The sequence below is a fragment of the Dipodomys merriami genome, unplaced genomic scaffold (assembly GCF_024711535.1).
Source record: "Dipodomys merriami isolate MVZ:Mamm:240054 unplaced genomic scaffold, mDipMer1.0.p SCAF_34, whole genome shotgun sequence".
NCBI lineage: Eukaryota > Metazoa > Chordata > Mammalia > Rodentia > Heteromyidae > Dipodomys > Dipodomys merriami.
The window spans coordinates 8,154,724-8,174,456 of NW_027204937.1; the positions used below are offsets into that span (position 1 = coordinate 8,154,724).

At 49.4% G+C, this 19,733-nt stretch overlaps 1 protein-coding gene across 3 annotated transcripts; it reads left to right on the plus strand.

Annotated features, from left to right (window-relative positions):
• The first annotated feature begins 3,317 nt into the window (after window positions 1-3,317).
• On the plus strand, window positions 3,318-19,119 carry Cc2d1b (coiled-coil and C2 domain containing 1B). 3 transcript variants are annotated; one of them, XM_069987227.1, is made up of 26 exons: window positions 3,318-3,675; window positions 3,887-4,122; window positions 5,287-5,369; window positions 7,337-7,481; window positions 9,043-9,149; window positions 10,103-10,261; window positions 10,621-10,746; window positions 10,924-11,080; window positions 11,269-11,450; window positions 11,628-11,703; window positions 11,810-11,920; window positions 12,002-12,132; window positions 12,383-12,455; window positions 12,590-12,723; window positions 13,051-13,168; window positions 13,255-13,427; window positions 13,794-13,919; window positions 14,762-14,820; window positions 14,897-15,013; window positions 15,421-15,494; window positions 15,599-15,657; window positions 15,861-15,912; window positions 16,570-16,669; window positions 16,824-16,914; window positions 18,058-18,187; window positions 18,460-19,119. In XM_069987227.1, the coding sequence occupies exons 3-25, from the start codon at window positions 5,304-5,306 to the stop codon at window positions 18,184-18,186; spliced, it is 2,565 nt and encodes an 854-aa protein (XP_069843328.1). In that variant the 5' UTR covers window positions 3,318-3,675; window positions 3,887-4,122; window positions 5,287-5,303; the 3' UTR covers window position 18,187; window positions 18,460-19,119. The 3 variants fall into 3 exon arrangements, with proteins under 3 accessions (XP_069843328.1, XP_069843327.1, XP_069843329.1); XM_069987226.1 differs by lacking the exon at window positions 3,887-4,122; XM_069987228.1 differs by lacking the exon at window positions 3,887-4,122 and having other exon boundaries at window positions 12,014-12,132.
• Window positions 19,120-19,733: the final 614 nt, after the last annotated feature.

Consider the following 19,733-nt stretch of genomic DNA (forward strand, 5'->3'; position numbering starts at 1 on the left):
GTGTTGGAGAACCTGCTAGTAACAGTATGGAACAAATGGAACCCAAATGCTTCACTTTATGGGAGTAGGAACTAGAATGACCTCTTTGGAGATAATGTAATATTTAGTCTGGAAAATGCAAGAAATTCTTTGAGCCATTCCATTACTAGGAATGTACTCCAGAGAAATTAATATATGCATATATTAATATGATCCAGCATTGTATTATAGCAAGCCATTAAAAAATTAACCTGTGCATTTGCATAATAAACCAAAATGGAAATAAGCTTAAGTGTACATACCAGTGACATATAAAAGCTTGCAAAGGAATCTTATGCTGCTTTTCAGCAGGATCTTTAGATACAGAAACTCTTCAGATGCAGAAATAAACACATTCAGGACAATGGTCTTTCTTTGAAAGTGTTGCAGGATGGAAGGTGCACAGGTACCTTAACTGTACTGAATGAGGTATTTTCTTAGATGTGATAGGTATCCATGAATTGTGTTAATTCAAACAACCAGGAACTACTGAATGAACTACTGAATGTCATGCTCTGCTCTAGATGTTGGAGGTAGCTAAGAAGCAAAATGTTATGCTTTTGTGGAGTCTTGGATATGTGAAATACATGCTTAAACATTTAATTATAAGAATGGTAAACTTCAGGGGGCTGGGAAGGTGGCTCAGTGGTAGAGCACTTGCCTTGCATGCTCGAGGCCCTGGGTTCAATTCTTCAGCACCACATAAGAAAAAAGCCGGAAGTGGCGCTGTGGCTCAGGTGGTGGAGTGCTAGCCTTGAGCTGAAGAGCTGAGGGACAGCGCCCAGGCCCAGAGTTCAGGCCCCATGACTGGACCCAAAAAAAAAAAAAAAAAAGAATGGTAAACTTCGGCCCGGCGCTGGTGGCTCACGCCTGTAATCCTAGCTACTCAGGAGGCTGAGATCTGAGGATCGCGGTTCAAAGCCAGCCCGGGCAGGAGAGACGGTGAGACTCCTATCTCCAATAAACCACCAGAAAACCAGAAGTGGCGCTGTAGCTCAAGTGGTAGAATGCTCGCCTTGAGCTGAAGAGCTGAGGGACATCGCCCAGGCCCAGAGTTCAAGCCCCACGACCGACAAAAAAAAAGAATGGTCAACTTCGATAGAAGAAATGGGAATCCTCAGTTTTTAAAAATGATAAAGCTGTTTCTCTGGGAAGTTACCCCCAAATGACAAGATACTAAGCTTTTTTGCCCAATAAGTTGGAAGACCTTGAGTGATGTGCAATCTCTGGGCACTGGTGGCTCACACCTGTAATCCTAGCTACTCAGGAGACAGATTTGAGGATCATGGTTTGAAGCCAGCTCTAGGCAGCAAAGTTCCTGAGACTTGTCTCCAATTAGCCATCAGAAAAGGGCAAGTAGTGGTGTGGATCAAAGTGGTAGAGCACTAGCCTTGAGCAAAAAAAGAAAAGGCTCAGGGGCAGCATCCAGGCCCTGAGTTCAAGCTCTATAACAGGAAAAAAAAAAAGTGAGGTGCAATGTTTTGGCTGAAGGAGACTGGACAAGCTCTTTGCTGATGTTGAAGAGGAGGGCCTTGCATCTCCCAGGGCCCATAAATTTCTTTGCCTCTTGTTTCTTCTAGGGATGACCTTGGTTTTGCAGGATCAGAATTGGGTAGTATCCATACAAAAAATGACTAGCATGGCACAAGTTTGGCAGAAAACAAAACAAGCTCAGTCTCCAATACCCTCATCCCCCTAGCTTGGTATACAGGGTAAGGGTGTTAGTATTATGCTCACCTTTTGGTTCTCAGCTCCACTTAGACCTGAGCCCCTCCCATCCCTAGAGTTCCCGCCATACAGCTGGCCCCTCCCTCTATCAGCCCAGACCCACCAGAGCTCCCATCTACCTCACTTCCTGTCCCCCAGACCCTGCTGCTACCTGGATAAGGACAGGTGCCATGTGCTCTCTCTTGGAGGAAATATGGCTCTTTTAATCTATTAATCTTCCTCCTGTGCCTGCCTGCCTCTGAGTGGTCCCCTGGGATGGGTGTGCAGGGGACCCTCAAGAGGGAATAAGAATTTTAACACTCCCCCCCCTTTTTATTGGTATTGGAATTAACTCAAGGCCTTAGCACTTCCTAGGCAGGTTCTCCAGCCCCTTTTTTCATTGGTTATTTTCTTTTTTCTTTTTTTGGTCGGTCGTGGGGCTTGAACTCTGGGCCTGGGCGCTGTCCCTCAGCTCTTCAGCTCAAGGCGAGCGCTCTACCACTTGAGCTACAGCGCCACTTCCGGTTTTCTGGTGGTTATTGGAGATAGGAGTTCACAGTCTCTCCTGCCCGGGCTGGCTTTGAACCGCGATCCTCAGATCTCAGCCTCCTGAGTAGCTAGGATTACAGGCGTGAGCCACCAGCGCCCGACATTCATTGGTTATTTTCTTTAAAAAAAAAAAATCCTAGGTAGGGTCTCACTTTATTCCTGGGTGGGCCTGGGCTGTGATCCTTTTATTTTGTGCTTTCCCTTGACACTGGAACAACAGGCATGCGCTACTCTGCCTAGCCACCAGTTGAGATGGAATCTCACAAATTTACTTTCTGCTTGTCTGCCCTCGAATTCGAATCCCCAAACTTCACCTGAAAGTACCATCCCAGAACAACACAGAGACACACAGTCAGGTACAGAGAAAGAGGTTTATTGTCAGCCGAGGAGAGGACAAGACTAGTTATCTTACTGGAGAGAAAAAGTGCTTGTCTTTATCTAAGGAGGTTTTTATCATCTAGAGGGGCTAAGGGCGGGATTTCATGCGGGAAGTGAAAAGCAGAGGATTCCGTTAGGGTGGGCTAAGATTTAAGGCGGCTGCCCGAATAATAGATGAAGAGGCCTGCTGTTTCCGTTCATGCCGGTGACTGACCAAATGGAAGGTTACTTCAAGGTGAAAAGGAGGGAGTTGGCCAAAGGGACCCTTTGTCGGCCAATCCGGGGAAAGGAGCAAGTCAGGCTAACATCGCCTACCAAGTAGCTCGGGCTTAGGCTTCAGCAGCCTAAGCTTTCAGGCTTTCCAAACAAGGTCACCTTACGTCTCCCGACCCTTCGGCCTCTGCCTTCGAGTCAATGCGCTTGGCTTGCTTTACCCGGACTTTTAGCCAGCTGCTACCTAACTGGGAAGGAGCACAGCGAGAGGCCGGACTGCGAGCAGACCCGCGCGGGCTCCACTTCCCTCCCCGGTCGCTAGTATGAATAGGGAGCCCAGCAAAGCAGCGTCGCCTCCGGCCCGCCCCCAGGGCGGGGCAAAAGAGTGAGGCGTGCACTTGAGGCGGGACACACCGGCCACAAGCACCCCTGAGCCGTGTTCGGGGAGAGGAGATCGAGGGACCGGGTGTGGGGGTAATTGGGCCGCGGAGGGTCACGGCTCCTCTGCGCGAGCGGCTCGAGCCGGGCGGGCGAATGCCTGACGATGCTCCGGTCGGCGAGTCTCGTCGTACCTGCTCGAAGGCGCCTGCGCACTGGGAACCCCACCCTTGGAGTCACCTGGGGAAATCAACCCGCCCGCTTCGCACATGCGCAGTACCAGCTGCCCGGCCGAGGAGTCACGTGTTCTGCGCCCGGCGCCTTCAGGGCGGGCGCTTCCTGTCGCTTCCTCGGCTGCCGCCCGGGGGCTGCGGGAAGCCAGGGCGGCGCCGGGCTGGAGAAGGCCCGTGTTTGATTCGGAACCGCCGCGAGGTACGCCGCTTACCCGCTCCCCCTACCCCCCGGCCCGGGGAGGTTTGGGGGCGGCCGGGGAGCCGGAGGCGGCTGGGGCGGGGCGGGGCGGGGCCGGGCGCTACGCCTGCGGTGCGGGAGTGGGGCCCCGGCGTCGCCTCCTGCGGACTCCTCGTCCCTGCAGCCGCGGACGTGGGCAGCTCCACTGACCTCGTCTTTCTCCCGGGCTCAGTTGACGCCCGCCGTTCAGTCAAGTCACCGAAATCTGACACTCGGAGTCCCGATTGCTCGCTCCCGCGCGCCCGCACCCCGCACCCCGCTGCCCCCGCCTGACTGCGCCCGGACCGCTTCCCGCCGCCCCGCGCGCGCCCGCCCGCCCACCGGGCTAGAAGCTCAGAACCTTCTCTCTGCAGCCTGGTGTCTCTTCCTTCTTCAGGACTATCACACTACCGCCCAGACCACCTTTAGGTCCAAAGGACTTCAATTTTAACCCCTGTCCGCATTCCCATCCGCTTATCCCATTTCTGGGGTCCTATTTTGGTTTATACTCCCAGTAATACCAGCCCTTTATGCAAACCAAGCCATTTCTTACCTCAGATCCATTATCAGGGTGTTCACTGTGCTTGGAGACCTGTACTCCTTCCTTCTCTCAACTTCATGACTCAGCACAGGCCTCACCTCCAAAAAGCCTTTTCTCTCTTGGCTGGGTGGGTCAGGAGCCTCCCCTGGGCAGTCATAGCTCCTTCTGCAGCCATGTGATGGTTGTCTCTAAGTGTTCCTTTGAAGCCTGAGAAAAGTGGCAGATGAATTACTACACTCCCCGTGGCTGGCCTTGTCCATCATGGAGGTCCCACGAGTGATGGGAAGGTGGCTGAGAAAATTGTCCAGTCAGATTTCTTTTTTTTTTTTTTTTTTTTTTTTGTCGGTCGTGGGGCTTGAACTCTGGGCCTGGGCGCTGTCCCTCAGCTCTTCAGCTCAAGGCCAGCGCTCTACCACTTGAGCTACAGCGCCACTTCCGGTTTTCTGGTGGTTTATTGGAGATAGGAGTCTCACGGTCTCTCCTGCCCGGGCTGGCTTTGAACCGCGATCCTCAGATCTCAGCCTCCTGAGTAGCTAGGATTACAGGCGTGAGCCACCAGCGCCCGGCTCCAGTCAGATTTCTTTAGAGCAGAGTTGTCCCAGGAAACCGCAATGATGAAAACCTTCTCTGATTTGTGCTGCGTGATGGTAGCCACGAGCCACATAGAGCTGTCAAGCACTTGAGTTGTATCTGCTATGGGCCGAGGAACTGCATTTTTAGTTTTAATTAAAATTTAAATGAAATAGCCCACTGTCTGGACAGTGCTGTTGTAGAGCCTTCCTAAATCCTACCCAGCCTTCTACCCTCCCTGTATGCAGAGGTACTTCCTTGGATCTGCCTTCTAAATTTGTCACTTCACTAATGTGTGTGAATCTACACTTGCTACTAACAATTTCCCTCTCCCCCTCCCCTTGCGTTAGCACTCTTAATTCCTAGCATTGTTATTTCACCTTTTTGGGGCACAGCACGGCCACCCTGAGGTGCTTCCCACTGTTAGGAGCACCATTCATAGTCTACTCCAATCTGAGTCTCTTCAACTCCCCAACTGACAGGTATCTAGGCCGCCAAGATGCCCGGGCCAAGACCTCGGAAGGGCCCTCAAGCCAGTGGCCAGGGTGTGGCAGCTGCCAAGCAGGTATGAATGTGGTTTCCATCATCTCTTAGTCAACTGGGTTGGGATCCCTAGACAATTGGGTCACCTGTGTGGTTTTTTTCTGTTAGTTCAAAGATTTAGAGCATTGCATCCTGCAGGTGGGAAAGCCCTCTGACTAGAGCCTGTCACACAGGTGGTAAAAAGCCAGAGCTCCTCTCCTGGTTTTTGTTGTTGTTGAATGCTGGTACTGGGGCTTGGTCCCAGGAATTCCAACTCTTTTTTTTTTTTTTTTTTTTTGCTTTTCATTTTCTTTTTTTAAATTTAATTTAATTTTTTATTGTGAGAATACAGAGGAGTTACAATTACATGGGCAAGATAATGAGTACATTTCTTTTTTTTTTTTCTTTTGAGTCTGGTCGTGGGGCCTGAACTCTGGGCCTGGGCACTGTCCCTCAGCTCTTCAGCTCAAGGCTAGCGCTCTACCACTTGAGCCACAGCACCACTTCTGGCTTTTTTTCTTTTTGCTTATGTGGTGCTGAGGAATCGAACCCAGGGCCTCATGCATGCAAGGCAAGCGCTCTACCACTGAGCCACCTTTAAGCATTGTTGCCTTCTCCTTGTTTCCCCTTCCCATCCCTTCCCATACTCTTCCCCACTGAGTCCTCCCCCTCCCCCCACCAAAGTTGTTAAGTTCGTTTTTTCCACATGAACTCCAGCTCTTGCTTGGCTTTTTCACATAAGGCTGGAACTCTGCTAGTTAAGCTACACTTCCACTTCTTACTTTTTGCTGATTAATTGGAGATGAGTCTCTCAGATTTTTCCTCCCAAGTTGGCTTTGAACCTTTATCCTCACATCTCAGCCTCCTGAGTAGCTAGGGTGATAGACATAAGCCTTTAGCACCCAACTCCATCCTGCATTTCAACCAGCAATCTTCCTGCCATGATCACTAGATATGAGTAGTCTGGAGATTTTAGGTTTCAGTAGCCTCTGCAGTTCAGGATGTTCTTATGTTCTCTGGTGCAGATCTCCAGACTTTCATAGGTTTCTCATTTAGGCTCCTCCTTTCCTTGCAGTTAAGGATATTAGGGCTTGAGGGATGTAGCCAATGAATGGGTAGACATAGAGCAGTGACCAAAGTGGGAGATGTGGGTGTGTGTGTGTGTGTGTGTGTGTGTGTGTGTGTGTGTGTGTGTGTGTGTGTGTGTGTGTGTGTGTGTGTGTGTGTGTGTGTGTGTGTGTGTGTGTGTGTGTGTGTGTGTAGGAGGGAGAGAAGGAGAATTTTTTCCTTCTGGCTTAAGTTCTGAGATTTCTTAGTCTATATTTTAGGTGGGAGGTAGGTCAAAGAGCATAGATTGAATTCACGAAGCCCTTATTTTCAATCCTGATTCTGTCATTCATGAGGCTCAGTTTCATCTGATTTACCTCTACTGCAGTAGTCACATTTATGGACACAGATAGTAGAGTGATGATTACCAGAGGTCAGAGGGAGGGGAGAAGGGGATGGCAGTATTATGTACAGAGTTTCAGACTGGATGGCTGGGGATGATGGTTATACAACAATATAAATATACTCACATCACTGAATTCCATACTTAAAGAGATAGGATGAAAAATGGCACTGTGTGTTTTACCACTGAAAAAATAATGGGCTAAATATGGTGGAGAATATCTGTAATCGCAACACTACAGAGGTTGAGGCAAGGCCAGCCTGGGCTACCCAATGATACTCTGTCTCAAAGAAAGAAACAAACGAAGGTGTATGTGGGATTAGTGTAATCATGTATTATTTCACATTCAGGACCTGGGACCTATTGCTGTGTTGTTAGTAATAATGGCAGAATAGTCTTACTGAGGGTGTTGAAGAGTTGTTTCCTACATTGGCAGTCCTCAATTTCACTTTCTGCACCTTGGGTCTACAGAATAATGGAGCCACTGATTGGGACATTGGGAACCCAATGGCTCCAGACTGGGCTCTACCCTAGTTCATTGTGTGATTCTCTCCTGTCAGCTGGGGCTTTTTGTGGAGTTCAATCCTGAGGAGATGCTGCTGGGGATGGACGAGACTGAAGATGATGGGGACCTGGAGGCTGAGCTGCTGGCTCTCACAGGGGAAGCAGGGAGCACAGTGAGGAAGCCAGCACCCAAGGCACAGGGTGAGTTTCTGCCACTGGGCTGGGCTCGATGTGTATATGGTGGATAGGGTAGTTGACTTGTAGCCTGGAGGATCTAGCCACATCGCTTGGTCCTTTTTTTGTGCCCGTCATGGGGCCTGGGCACTGTCCCTGAGAAATTTGCTCAAGGCTAGAGCTTTACCACTAGAGCCACAGCTCCACTTTCATGTTTTGATCCTTACTTGGAGAAAAAGAGTCTCACAGACCTTCTGACTGAGCTGGCTTTGAACCATGGTTTTTCAGCTCTCAGCCTTCCAAGTAGTTAGGATTATAGGCATGAGCACCTGGTACTCAGCTTTCCTTGGCCTGTTTTGTTCTGTTTTTGCTAGTCCCATGGCTTGAACTCAGGACCTTGGCTCTGTCCCTGAGCCTTTCTGTGCTCAGGGCTAGCACTCTACCACTTGAGCCACGGCACCACTTCCAGCTTTTTCTGTTTATGTGGTACTAAGGAATTGAACCCAGGGCTTCATGCATGCTAGGCAAGCACTCTAACACTAAGCCACATTCCCAGCCCTCTCCTTGGCCTTTCTGTTTCTGTTTTTTGTTTGTTTGTTTGTTTTTGTTGGTCATGGGGCCTGAACTCTGGCGCTGTTCCTCAGCTTTTCAGCTCAAGGCTAGTGCTTTACCACTTGAGCCATAGTGCTATTTCTGGCTTTTTCTGCTTATGTGGTGCTGAGGAATTGAACCCAGGGCCTCATACATGCAAGGTAAGCACTCTACCACTGAGCCACCTTCCCAGCCCCTCCTTGGCCTTTCTGCTACCCACATCCCTTCTCAGCTCTCCTACCAAGAGGACAATCACCTGTGTGATAGTTCTCTCTGTCCCTGAGCTATCACTCACCCTTGTGGACAAATCTGATTCTCACTGTTAACTCCGGTCACTAGCATTAGCTAGGTCTTGGTGCCCAGAAGGGGCCCAATTAGCACTGGGCACATAGTACTTTTATAAAGATTCTGCTGAATGAATAAGTGAAGTCTCCCTTTGCTGACTGCATAGGGACAGAGCTCTTAGGCCTGGAAGGATGGCGGGGGGGGGGGGGGGGGGAGGTTAAATCTTCCTCAGAAAGAATCAATCATACCTGGGGATGATGAGTGGATGAGGAAGGGGGTCACAGATCTGTGCATGCTTTTAGATTAGACAAACTTGTATATGACTCTCACCAGCTTGTTCTTTGTTTATTCAGTATAATAAAATGGGGGTAGTATTACCCATCTTGCAGAATGGTTTTGAAGCTCAAATTGATGCTAAAAATTTTTACAAATGTGAAATGTTGGAGGTAATGGATGCACATATTTACGAACTACTGCCGAAATGTAGCAGGAGGGCATCTTGTTGCTCATTGTAACCCAAGAGAGTATCCTTCCCTGACAAGGGTTTTGAGCTGGGTCACAAAGAAAAGGAGTTTTCTGACTGAGACTTTTCTGTGGGAAGGAAGGGTGACTTCTGGCATATATCCCAATGCAGTAGATTGTAGACAGTCCTTTTCTTGTCCTGAACCTTATTTGAGTTATCCTGACCTTCTGTGACCCTTTTTTCCCCCAGCACCTCTGCCCATGGCCCACATCGAGAAGCTGGCAGCAGACTGTATGCAGGAAGAGGAGGATGAAGAAGACGAGGAGGAAGGACTGGAGGATGATACAGATCTGCTAGTGAGTCTGCCAGGCTGGCATCCAGTCATTCATTGCTCGAGGTTGGGCCTGATGGGGGTGAAGCCTTGGACAGAAGCCTTGGGTTTGCCTCTGTGTCTCTGACTTTGATGTACCCTTCCCAAGCTTGTCTTCCTGCTTCTGTAGTACAAGACTTCTCTCCTTTAACTTCTCTATAAGCTTTGAAGTTGGGATTCTCAGATTTGATCTTTGCTGTTTTCAGTGTACTTGGTTAGATTAAAGAAACGTTTTGGGCTGGGCGCTGGTGGCTCACGCCTGTAATCCTAGGTACTCAGGAAGCTGAGATCTGAGGATCATGGCTCAAAACCAGCCCGGGAAGGAAAGTCCATGAGACTCTTATCTCCAATAAACCACTAGAAAATCACAAGTGGCGCTGTGGCTCAAGCTGTAGAGCGCTTGCCTTGATCTGAAGAGCTCAGAGACAGTGCCCAAGCCCAGAGTTCAAGCCCCACGACCGACCAAAAAAAAAGAAATGTTTTGGGAGACTGGAGTTTTGGCTCAAGTCTGGTAAAGCACCAGCTGTGAATGAAAAAAGCCCTGAGTTCAAGCTCCAATCTCAGCACTAAAAAATAAAGCCGGGCAAGTGATGGCTGACACCTGTAATCCTGGCTACTCTGGAGGCTGAAATCTAAGATTACAGTTCAAAGCCAGCCTGGGAGGAAAGTCCATGAGACGCTTCTCTTCCCATGAGACTTTCTAACTACCGGGGAAAAAAAAAAAAAAAAAAAGCCAAAAATGAAGCTGTGGCTCAAAGTGGTAGAATACTAACCATGAGCAAAAACTAATTGAGAGTATGAGGCCTTGAGTTCAAGTCCCAGTCCCAGTGCAAAAATATAAACAAAATAGAGGTGTTTTGGTAAAGGAGACTAAGCACAAGTACTTGTCACCGGTGTGATTATGAGGCCTCCATGTTTCTGGGACTCATACCTCCCCAGACAGAGCTGCAGGAGGTCCTGGGTGTGGATGAGGAAACTGGATCACTGGATGGTGGTGAGGCCAAAAGCCCAGACCTCTCTGAGGAGGATAAGAGGCAGGAAGACACTGAACCTCCTATGAAGACAGCCTTCCTCATGGCTTCCAGCCCAGTGACTGAGGTAAGTTCTGGAGGTGGGTCCCTGTGTGTTGTGACACCAAGGCTGCTAAATAAACTTTCAACAGCAGCTTCCCCACAGAAGCCAAGTGTGAAAAACTATCTGGCCCCTTTAAAGGCTTCTTTGTTTTCCCAGAGTATCCCCTGAAGCCATTTCTAGGCCTCCACAGATTGTCTGGGCTTCTGTGTTTGCCTGACTTGACCTCTGGCTTCTCCCGTTGGTCTTTACCTCATATCTTGGAATTTTGGGCTCTTTGTCCTGGAGCCCGAGAGCTCCGTCTTCTGGAGCTTCCACATGGGGAGCAGGTGGCAAGAGCCTCACTGGCTGGGGAGTAGAGCAGCCCTGAGATGACGTATCTACAGGTTGGTGAGCCTCGGGGACTACAGGCTTTGCTGGAGGAACGGATCCGTAACTACAAGGAAGCTGTAGCCAGTGCCAAGGAGGCTGGTGAAGCAGCTAAAGCCAGGCGCTGTGAACGAGGTCTGAAGGTGAGTTGGGCCCCTCAGGAGAGGAAGGCTATGGGTAAGGCAGCAAGGTACGCCGCACAAGTGGAAGAGAGGCCTCTCTCCCAGCCTGCTGGATATGATGGACCACTAGCCTGTCTTTGAGCAAGGCCCATAGGTAAAGATGGCTGCTTGGGATTCTGGACAGATTTTCTCCCTTAGACTCTGGAGTCCCAGCTTGCTACTGTGAGGAAAGGCAGAAAGATCAATGAGGATGAGATCCCACCACCAGTGGCCTTGGGCAAGAGACCCCCTGCCACCCAGGAACCTAGTAGAAATCTGAAGGCGGACTCTCCAGCTCTTCCTGCCATGGACCCAGGTAGCTGGAGATACGTAAATACTGCCTAATTCCCAGGGTCAGTGGCCTCCCCTACCCCCCCTTTCCATTGGCACCAGCCACCTTCCCCAAGAAGTCCATTGACTGTGGAGACCAGTGACCACTGGGAACCCCAAGTGCACTCTCCTGTGACTCTTGCTCCATTCCTGGGGGATTTTTGTTTCGTGTAGATAGTTCTTCACAACCTGAGACCAGCCTCCCAGAAAGCTCTGCCATTGCTGCCTCACCTGATTCTGACCCAGACCCACAAGCCCTTCTCTTGGCTCGACAGAGAGAGTACAAGGTGGCTGCTCTCGCTGCTAAGCGTGCTGGAGATCTAGACCGGGCCCGAGAGCTCATGAAAATTGGGAAGGTAAGACATCTGGCTTAGAGACACTGTCCCCATTCTGTGTTGTATAGATGTAGAAGTGGAAGCTCAGAGAGGGAGCCAGACTGGGTCTGAGTAGACTAGCTGATGGGGGAGTTGTTTCAGCCCGGGTTCTTGAGGCTCACTTGGTTACGTCTGTACCTGCTTTTCTCACTATTACAGAGATTCGGTGCTGTCCTGGAGGCCCTGGAGAAGGGGCAGCCCGTGGACTTGAGCGCTATGCCCCCAGCACCTGCGGGTCAGTGTGGGAGAGTGAAGGCAGCTTCTGGGGCTGGAGTTGGGTATTCAAAGGAGTAGGGCTGGCCAGGCACCCTACCTACAGTTCTTCTGCTCTGGGTCCCCAGATCTGAAGGAACTCTCACAGGCTTCTAAGATGCCGACAGCAGTCCCAGGCCTGTCCCCAGCAGTGGAGCGGGTACAGCCAGTGATGGCCCCTGCCATCCCAGCGACCACAGGTAGGACAGGCCGTGAGACTGTGGAGAAGTGGACTTGAGGAGAGGCAGGCAGAGCTGATGCCCTCTTCTTACCCATGTTAGTGGCCCCTGCAGAGCCACAGACAGTGCTGGACGCCCTCCAGCAAAGGCTGAACAAGTACCGAGAAGCCGGTATCCAGGCCCGGGCCAGTGGGGATGAGCGCAAGGCCCGGATGCATGAACGAATTGCCAAGGTGGGTGCAAGGTCCTTCAGTCCCCTGCTCTGTGCTGGCCTCTTTCTCTGCCTGGCTGCTCCCTGTCTTTCTGCTCCTTCCACTTGTCTTAGCCTTCTCTGGGTCTCCATCTCTGTCTCTTGTTCTTATGATCTCAGGGCTCTTTCTCACAGAGCTCTTTGTCTTCCCCAGTCTCTTTTCCCCTTGGTGGGTATGGAGCCTGCAGACTTCAGTCCACCAGAGGTTCTTCCCTCCCTTCCTTTCTGTGCAGCAATATCAGGATGCTATTCGAGCACATCGAGTAGGACGGAGAGTGGACTTTGCTGAGTTGCCTGTTCCTCCAGGTGAGTGGGACTTCTTTATTCTAGGGGCCCTATGAGGTCTCCTGAGCAAGGAGAGGGAGCCATGAAAAGACTTATCAGCAGCCTCATATATATCTAAGGCTGCTGCCTCCCCTCCATTCCAACTTCCCTCACAGGATTTCCCCCCATCCCTGGCTTGGAATCCAATGTGGGCACCTCAGAAGACTCAGTGGCAGCAACTTTGGCAGCTGCCCAAAGACTAGCCTCGGAGGATGCGGCCCCAGCAGATGAAGATGAGGATGAGGACAAGGTTTGGCTGAGGGCCCAAGACTCCAGAGCATGATGGGTGGATATAGCAGACGAGGGGTAAATGAGACCCTGTGGTTCACACTTAACAAATCCAGTGAAGTAAGTATCATCTCTATTTTAAGCTCTGTCCCTGGCAGAGCTAGAACTCAAACCCAGGTGTTTGTGGCCCTGGGCTTCTTCAGCTCTTAAGTTGCAGTAAGACTCAGGAGAAACCACTAAGCTCCCATAACACAGTGGATCAGTGCAGCATTAGGAAGAGATCCTAAGTCTGAGGGCTGCCACCTAAGCATGGGGAATGGCCACCTGACAGCTTCCTGGCCACCTGCAGGGTGAGACCCCAGCACAGGCCCCAGTGGCCAAGAAGCCGGCACAGCCTTTGGGCCCTCCAGCCCGGTCCTTACCTGAATCTAAGGCTTCAAGTTCTAAGGAGTCACTGAATCCATCTGGTGAGTTGGAGACAAGCAGGATGGAAAAGTCAAGGGTCTTGAGAGGAGCAGGCATGGCTGCCCTAACCATTGGCTTTTCCCTTCAGTGCAGGAGCAGCTAGCATTGCTAGAGGCTCGGAAACTGCAGTATCAGCGAGCAGCTCTGCAAGCCAAGCGTAGGCAGGACCTGGAGCAGGCCAAAGCTCACATGCGGGTTGCCAAATGTCTTGAGGCTCAGATTGCTCAGGCCAGAGTTGGCCGACCTGTTGACTTTTCAAAGGTGAGTTCTAACTGTATATGCAGAAGATTTTCTCACTTGGTAGTCGGGGCCAGGCGTCATTGACAGGCAGGGCCCTGGACTAGGGTGGTTCCTGGAAGGACGACAAATTTGGGTGAGATGAGGTGACAGCTGGAAAAGAGCATCTTGCTTATGCCTTTCTTTTCATCATGGTCCTGGGAGACGTCAAGGGAAGGAAACAAGGACTTCTTGTAGTCAGAGGTGTCCAGACAGGACAAGGCTAATGAATGTTAGTCACCAAAGGTTGTAGGAGTTAAAGAAACATCTAGCAGGGATTCTTGCATTTGTTGGGTTCAGTAAAGGAGTAATTTGACTCTTGGGCCCCGAGGGGCCTGGTGACCTGGGCAGGTGCCTTCACCCTTGACGGATGAAGAGGGTGACTTCATTCTTATCCACCATGAGGACCTGCGACTATCCCAGAAGGCTGAGGAGGTATATACCCAGCTACAAAAAATGCTTTTGGAGCAACATGAGGTCAGTAGGCTGTGTCTGCCTCTTCCTTCCTTTTTAGCACCCTTGGTCTCCCTGTGGAGAAAGGCATGGGGCTCAGAGTAGGTGGGCCCCAAATTGTAGTTCTTTTACTTATTGGCTGTGTGCTTTGGGCAAGGCACTTCCCTTCTTGAAACACATTAACTTCATTTGTAAAATGGGAGGATGCTAAAAACCCTTCTTTCAGGATGATTACGAAGGTGAGACAACATAGTTAAGAGGATTGTACACTGTAAATGTTTTCCTGTCTGTGTCCCTATCTGATACACAAGATAGTGTTTGGATTCAATTTCTATGTCTGTGTGTGTGTGTGCCAGCATAGGGGCTTGAATTCAAGGCCTTGCACTCTCATTTGGCATTTTCACTCAAGACTGGCACTCTACCACTTGAGCCCCAGCTCTACTTCTGGCTTTTTGGTGGTTATTTGGAGATAAAAATTCTCACAGACTCAAAATGTCTCACAGATCTCAGCCACCTGAGTAGCTAGGATTAAGGCATGAGGCATTTTTTTTTTTATTGTGAAAATACCATACAGAGGGGTTACAATTACATGGGCAAGATAATGAATACATTTCTTATCAAGCATTGTTGCCTCCTCCTTTGTTTCCCCTTCTTATCCCTTCCCATCCCTCCCTCCTCTCCCCCCCCCCCCCGAAAAGTTGTAAAGTTCGTTTTCAACATAAGCATGGGGCTTTTTAAGTGAGCAAAGCATAGGCAGAAGAGGTTGATGGGACATTTGCTAGGGGAGGAGAAGTGAGGCTGTAGAGGAAGGTCGGCTTCAGCAAGCCCTGCTCTGGCTCTGGAGTCACTACGGGCTCATTTTCCAGAAGTGCCTGCTGTTCTCCAAGCAGTTCATGCACCAGGGCAATGTGGCTGAGACAACCCGGTAAGTACCAGGGCTTGTGGGGTAGGGAGCAGACAAGGAGCCTCACCCTGCTGACATTCATAACCGTCTCTGGCAGATTTGAGAAGCTTGCTGAGGACCGTAAGAGACAGCTTGATATCCTGCAGCTGGCTCAGGCCCAGGGCCTCGATCCTCCCAGCCACCACTTTGAGTTGAAGACATTCCAGACTGTGAGGTGCTAATGCCTAAGGGAAACAGTGGCTCTCTGCAGGGTTGGGGCAAAAGGTTGAGAGCAAAAGACTGGAGACTTGTCTTTAGTAAGAGTTCCCAGTGCCCCAAGTAGTAGGGTAGGAAAAGTTTAGAATCATAATGGCTGTTGAAAGAGCTCTGTTCCAGAGTCAGAGACAAGGTGTATTTGTGCACTACTCTGCCCCTTCTAGGAAGACATTTTTACCTGATGTTAGAGGTGTAGCTCAGTGGTAGGAGGTGCTCTAGGCTGGACCCCCAGCATTGCAAATTGGCTTCTCTTACCTGGGGTCCTTGCTTCTGGCACTAGTCAACTGGGCAGGCAGTAACTGGAATGGGAGCATTGTTCTACTACTCTGTTTCACTCCAGGCTTTCTCCATTCTTCTTGTCCATAGGATCTTCTCAGAGCTCAATAGCACAGAAATGCATCTCATCATTGTCCGGGGAATGAACCTCCCAGCCCCTCCAGGTAACACAAGTGCAACCCTCTACAGGAGGATCTGGACCTGACACCACTCGAAGCACTGGGCTTCTGGCTACTCCCTCTGACCCAGCTCCCTTTTGTCTTTACAGGGGTGACCCCTGATGACTTGGATGCTTTTGTGCGGTTTGAGTTTCACTACCCTAACTCGGTGAGGCTCAGGTAGTTAGGATCCTCAGAATCCCAGAACTCTGCTCAGTTTCTACTGTGGGTGGCCTGGCTATAAAGGGGTTTGCAGACTTTCCAGCCTGTTCTCCACAGGGTCTCCTCTCTCAGCACTGACCTAGTCCACAGTTCCTGGCCCCTGTATACCCTGTTTTTCAGGCTCTCCTGATTATGTCTTCTCTGCTTTAGGACCAGGCTCAAAAAAGCAAAACGGCTGTGGTGAAGAACACAAACTCCCCAGGTGAGTGCCACATAAGTGCCCCAACTCACTGCCATCCCCTCAGTGCATAGCACTTGTGTTTCCAGAATACTTTCAGATCTTACTAATCTTACTTGTCCTACTCAACTTTGGAAATGCAGGTGTGATCAGTACTACTCCTACATAATTGGGGAAATTGTGGCTCAGTAAGGTAAAAGGACTTGCCTAGGGCCTCAAAGCAAGTTAGACTCTGACCCAGGAATCTTTTTTTTTTTTTTTTTTTTTTTGTGCCAGTTATGGGGCCTGAACTCTGGGCCTGGGCACTGTCGCTCAGCTCTTTAGCTCAAGGCTAGCGCTCTACCGCTTGATCCACAGTGCCAATTCCGGCTTTTTCTGCTTATGTGGTGCTGAGGAATCGAGCCCAGGGCCTCATGCATGCAAGGCAAGCTCTCTACCACTGAGCCACCTTCCAAGCCCTCACCCAGGAATCTTTACTAAAATTTTAAGTCCTTTCCACTTTGTTACAATCTGTATAAGATTACACAGCTTCCAAGGCCTGGACCTACATGCTCTACCTCCCTCTCATGGCACACACCTGAATTGCAGGCTGAGGTCAAGAGAAGAAACCTGCATGGTTCTTCATTTCCACGTTAGGCAATCCCTGGGAGTCAGGCTTCTTTCCTTCTCCATCTTTTGTAGAATTTGATCAAGTCTTTAAACTAAACATCAACCGAAACCACAGAGGCTTCAGGAGGGTGATCCAGAGCAAAGGAATCAAGTTTGAAATCTTCCATAAAGGGTGAGGTTCCCTTCAGTAACATGGCTAAGGTGGGCAGGGAGATAGTTCTGTCTTTTGGTGCCCTTTTGGCTACTGCTCAGTTCTGAATAGGGCTTAGCCAATTCATTTCTGCCTTCTCAAACAGTCTAATCCTCTGCTCCCTTTTGACTTCCAGATCTTTCTTCAGAAGTGACAAGCTGGTTGGCACAGCACACCTGAAATTAGAAAGACTGGAGAATGAGTGTGAGATAAGAGAAATTCTGGAGGTAGGGTATTCAGTGGGCAAGCTTGGTACGGGGAGAGCCAGTACTGATGAATGCCGGCCCTTACTAAAGACAGCTTTTTCTGATGTGCTGTGGAAGAGGTGGTATCCCCATTTCACTGATGGAAAAGGGTAAAAAAGAATGAGAAACTCGTGATAGGAAACAGCCATACTGTTACCATAACATCCAAGTCCCAGGGACGATAGATGCGAGAAGACTGTTGTGGAGACTGATACACAGCTGTGACATTTGGCAGATCTATTTCCAGGTTTCTGGGGGTAGGGCTGTGTGTGATTGGAACAGTGAGCTAGCCTCATGAAGAACTAAAACAAGCTATAGACTTGAAACTAATATAGTATTTCTGGATGAGTGACTCATGAGAATCAGCTAGTCTGTGCTTAGGATATTGGCCCCCAGATCGCTCAAGTTTCCATGAACTGAGGGATTACACAGGCAGTAGACTCTTGCAAGCTCCTCAAACAGATAGGGAAACTTGGATCAGAGATGAAAATGGGTTGTGAGTCCCACAAAATGTGTCCTGCGCAAAGCCTGGTCCAAACCATCCTTAGTGAACTTTGGAAGACCAAGGCTTTCTCCACTGAGCTGCCCCGCCTCCTGCCTGCCTGGAGGAAAAGGGGTGAGGCCTGGTTAGTACTGGCCTCATTGAGGCCTGTGAGATTTGTCAGATGTCTTGCAGTGCTTTGTGCTTCAGCTGCCCTTGCTGTGCTGAAGGAGGGTAGCAGAGTAGATAGAAAGGAACCCTTGAGTTGGTTCTGGTCAGTTAAGACCATAGTTATCCTCTCTAGGCCTTCTGTGAAGTGAGGGTTTGGGCTCTGATTTTTAGGCTGCTTCTTGAAGCCAGTGTTTTGTTTGTTTGTTTTCTCCAGGAGTTGCCATTGGGATTGAGGGGAAAACTGAGTGAGAAAGCTGTAGGTTTCTCCTGGTCTCTTCTGTTAGAGAGGACTGATGCTTACCCAGATTTCTCTGTTACTTATTCATAGGACTACCTAAAACCCACACATTAGGTGGGCAAGGCTGTTTCCATAGAAGATTATGATGTGAAGCCCTGCAGAACACCTTAGCTCTTCTCTTCTTGGGGGCTGCCTGTCCTTTTAGTTACAATCTCTGTCTCTGTGGTTCTCATAGGTCCTTGATGGAAGGAAGCCCACTGGCGGGAAGCTGGAGGTAAAGGTGAGGCTGCGAGAGCCTCTGAGCGGCCAGGATGTGCAGATGGTCACTGAGAACTGGCTGGTCTTGGAGCCCAGGGGCCTGTGAGGTAGGCAGCTCTCTGGACCTCGAGAACCCTGTCTTCTCTCTGCCTGGTCCCCACAAATAAGACCCTTCTCTTAGCTTGTATCTGGGAAGAAAGCCTCCGAATTTCTCTTCTATGAGGTAGAAATCTTGAGTAGGGCTCCCAGGCGGTGTTTCTTTTCCTCAGTAGAGAGGGATGGTAACCTTCCAGTTCTTAACTGTCTTCAGGAAACCCCTTCTGAAGTATTTGCTTTTGCTGCGGTTTAAACTGATTTGCTTTGCTTTTGCCCTGTGCAGCAGGTGGTCAGCACTAGGAGAGACCCAACCAGCGGTGATGTGAACCAATTGGCTTTCCCAGCTTCACTAGCTTTGAAAGTCTTTGTATATAAGAGATGCTGCTACACAAGCACCAAAGACCTAGAGTATGGGCCCTACTAACCATGGTTCTGGCTTTCCTCTTACGGGCCCCTTCTAAGCCTTCATGGAAGCAGGCTGGATCCTGGAAGCTACCCCAACCTGCCCTAAATGTGGGTGAAGGCAAGGAAGGATTCCCTCATTGCTCTGTCATGGAGTACTTCAGCCCCTTAACCTCTGCATTGCAACTGTGTGCAGCTTACCCCTGCTCCCAGTTGTACTATTTCTGGATGTGCCTTTAAAAGATGTAACTGAAGGGACAGGATGTGTGACGGTGATCGGAACCTCCACTAGTGTTCCGTGATAGCTGGTTAGTCCCGTTCAGCCAAGTTTACCCCAGTTCTGCCTGTGCCTGTGCCTTTGTTCCTGACAGCTGCTGCAATAGCCTTCCTGCTTCCCAAGGGACAAAGTGGAAGAGGAAAGATAACTTATGGTACTACTTTGGTGGGAAATAAGGGTAAGGTTGTATCTCGGGTTTGGTCCATGTACCTAAGAAGGAAGACTGATAACAGAGGAAAAAAATACATATATATTTATATTAAAGTTTATGTAGTCATTTTTATTTAAGAAACTAGGTCTCGCTCGTTGTAGGGATTTGATTCTCTACACACAGTGTAAACCATCAGTCTAAAACAACAGTCCGCTTTAAAAGCCAAGCTCACAGTAACACGTAGCCACTGCAGTTGTGGCTTCCTCACTTGAGAGAAAAGAAGGGGAAGAAAACTCTTCCCCTCAGCTGATCACCTGAGATTTCCCTTAGTTCTTTCCAAAAAGTTTTCCTGTGGATGGAAACAATGAAGGGATTTGTAGTATATTTAATATTCAAAACTACAGTATTCTACATTTTTTTAAGAAATAAACACCCTATTCCCTATCTCTTTTTTTGAAGCATTATGTTCAATGAAGTGTTCTTCAAGATTGTTATTAAAACCTGTAATGAAGCGCTTATTATAGTATTGCATAAGCACAGCTCAGGGACTGAATTCAAGCATGTGTTGGGAATAACAGGGACAAGGCCATGCTTCTGTGCCCCAAAGAACAGAGCCTAGTGAATAATACAGCAGGACTACTATCAAAGGACTTTTCTAACAGCCCTCTAGCTCCTATCTTTCCTGTCATTTGTGAGCTAGACATACATGAGAGATTGAACCCTCAAT

Bases quoted from the DNA above. Each gene is read 5' to 3' on its own strand.
- Cc2d1b (XM_069987227.1), top strand. From the start codon at position 5,304: ATGCCCGGGCCAAGACCTCGGAAGGGCCCTCAAGCCAGTGGCCAGGGT. The intron at 12,133-12,382 runs GTGGGTGCAAGG...CTTTCTGTGCAG, and splicing joins TGCATGAACGAATTGCCAAG to CAATATCAGGATGCTATTCG. The intron at 15,913-16,569 runs GTGAGTGCCACA...CATCTTTTGTAG, and splicing joins GAAGAACACAAACTCCCCAG to AATTTGATCAAGTCTTTAAA.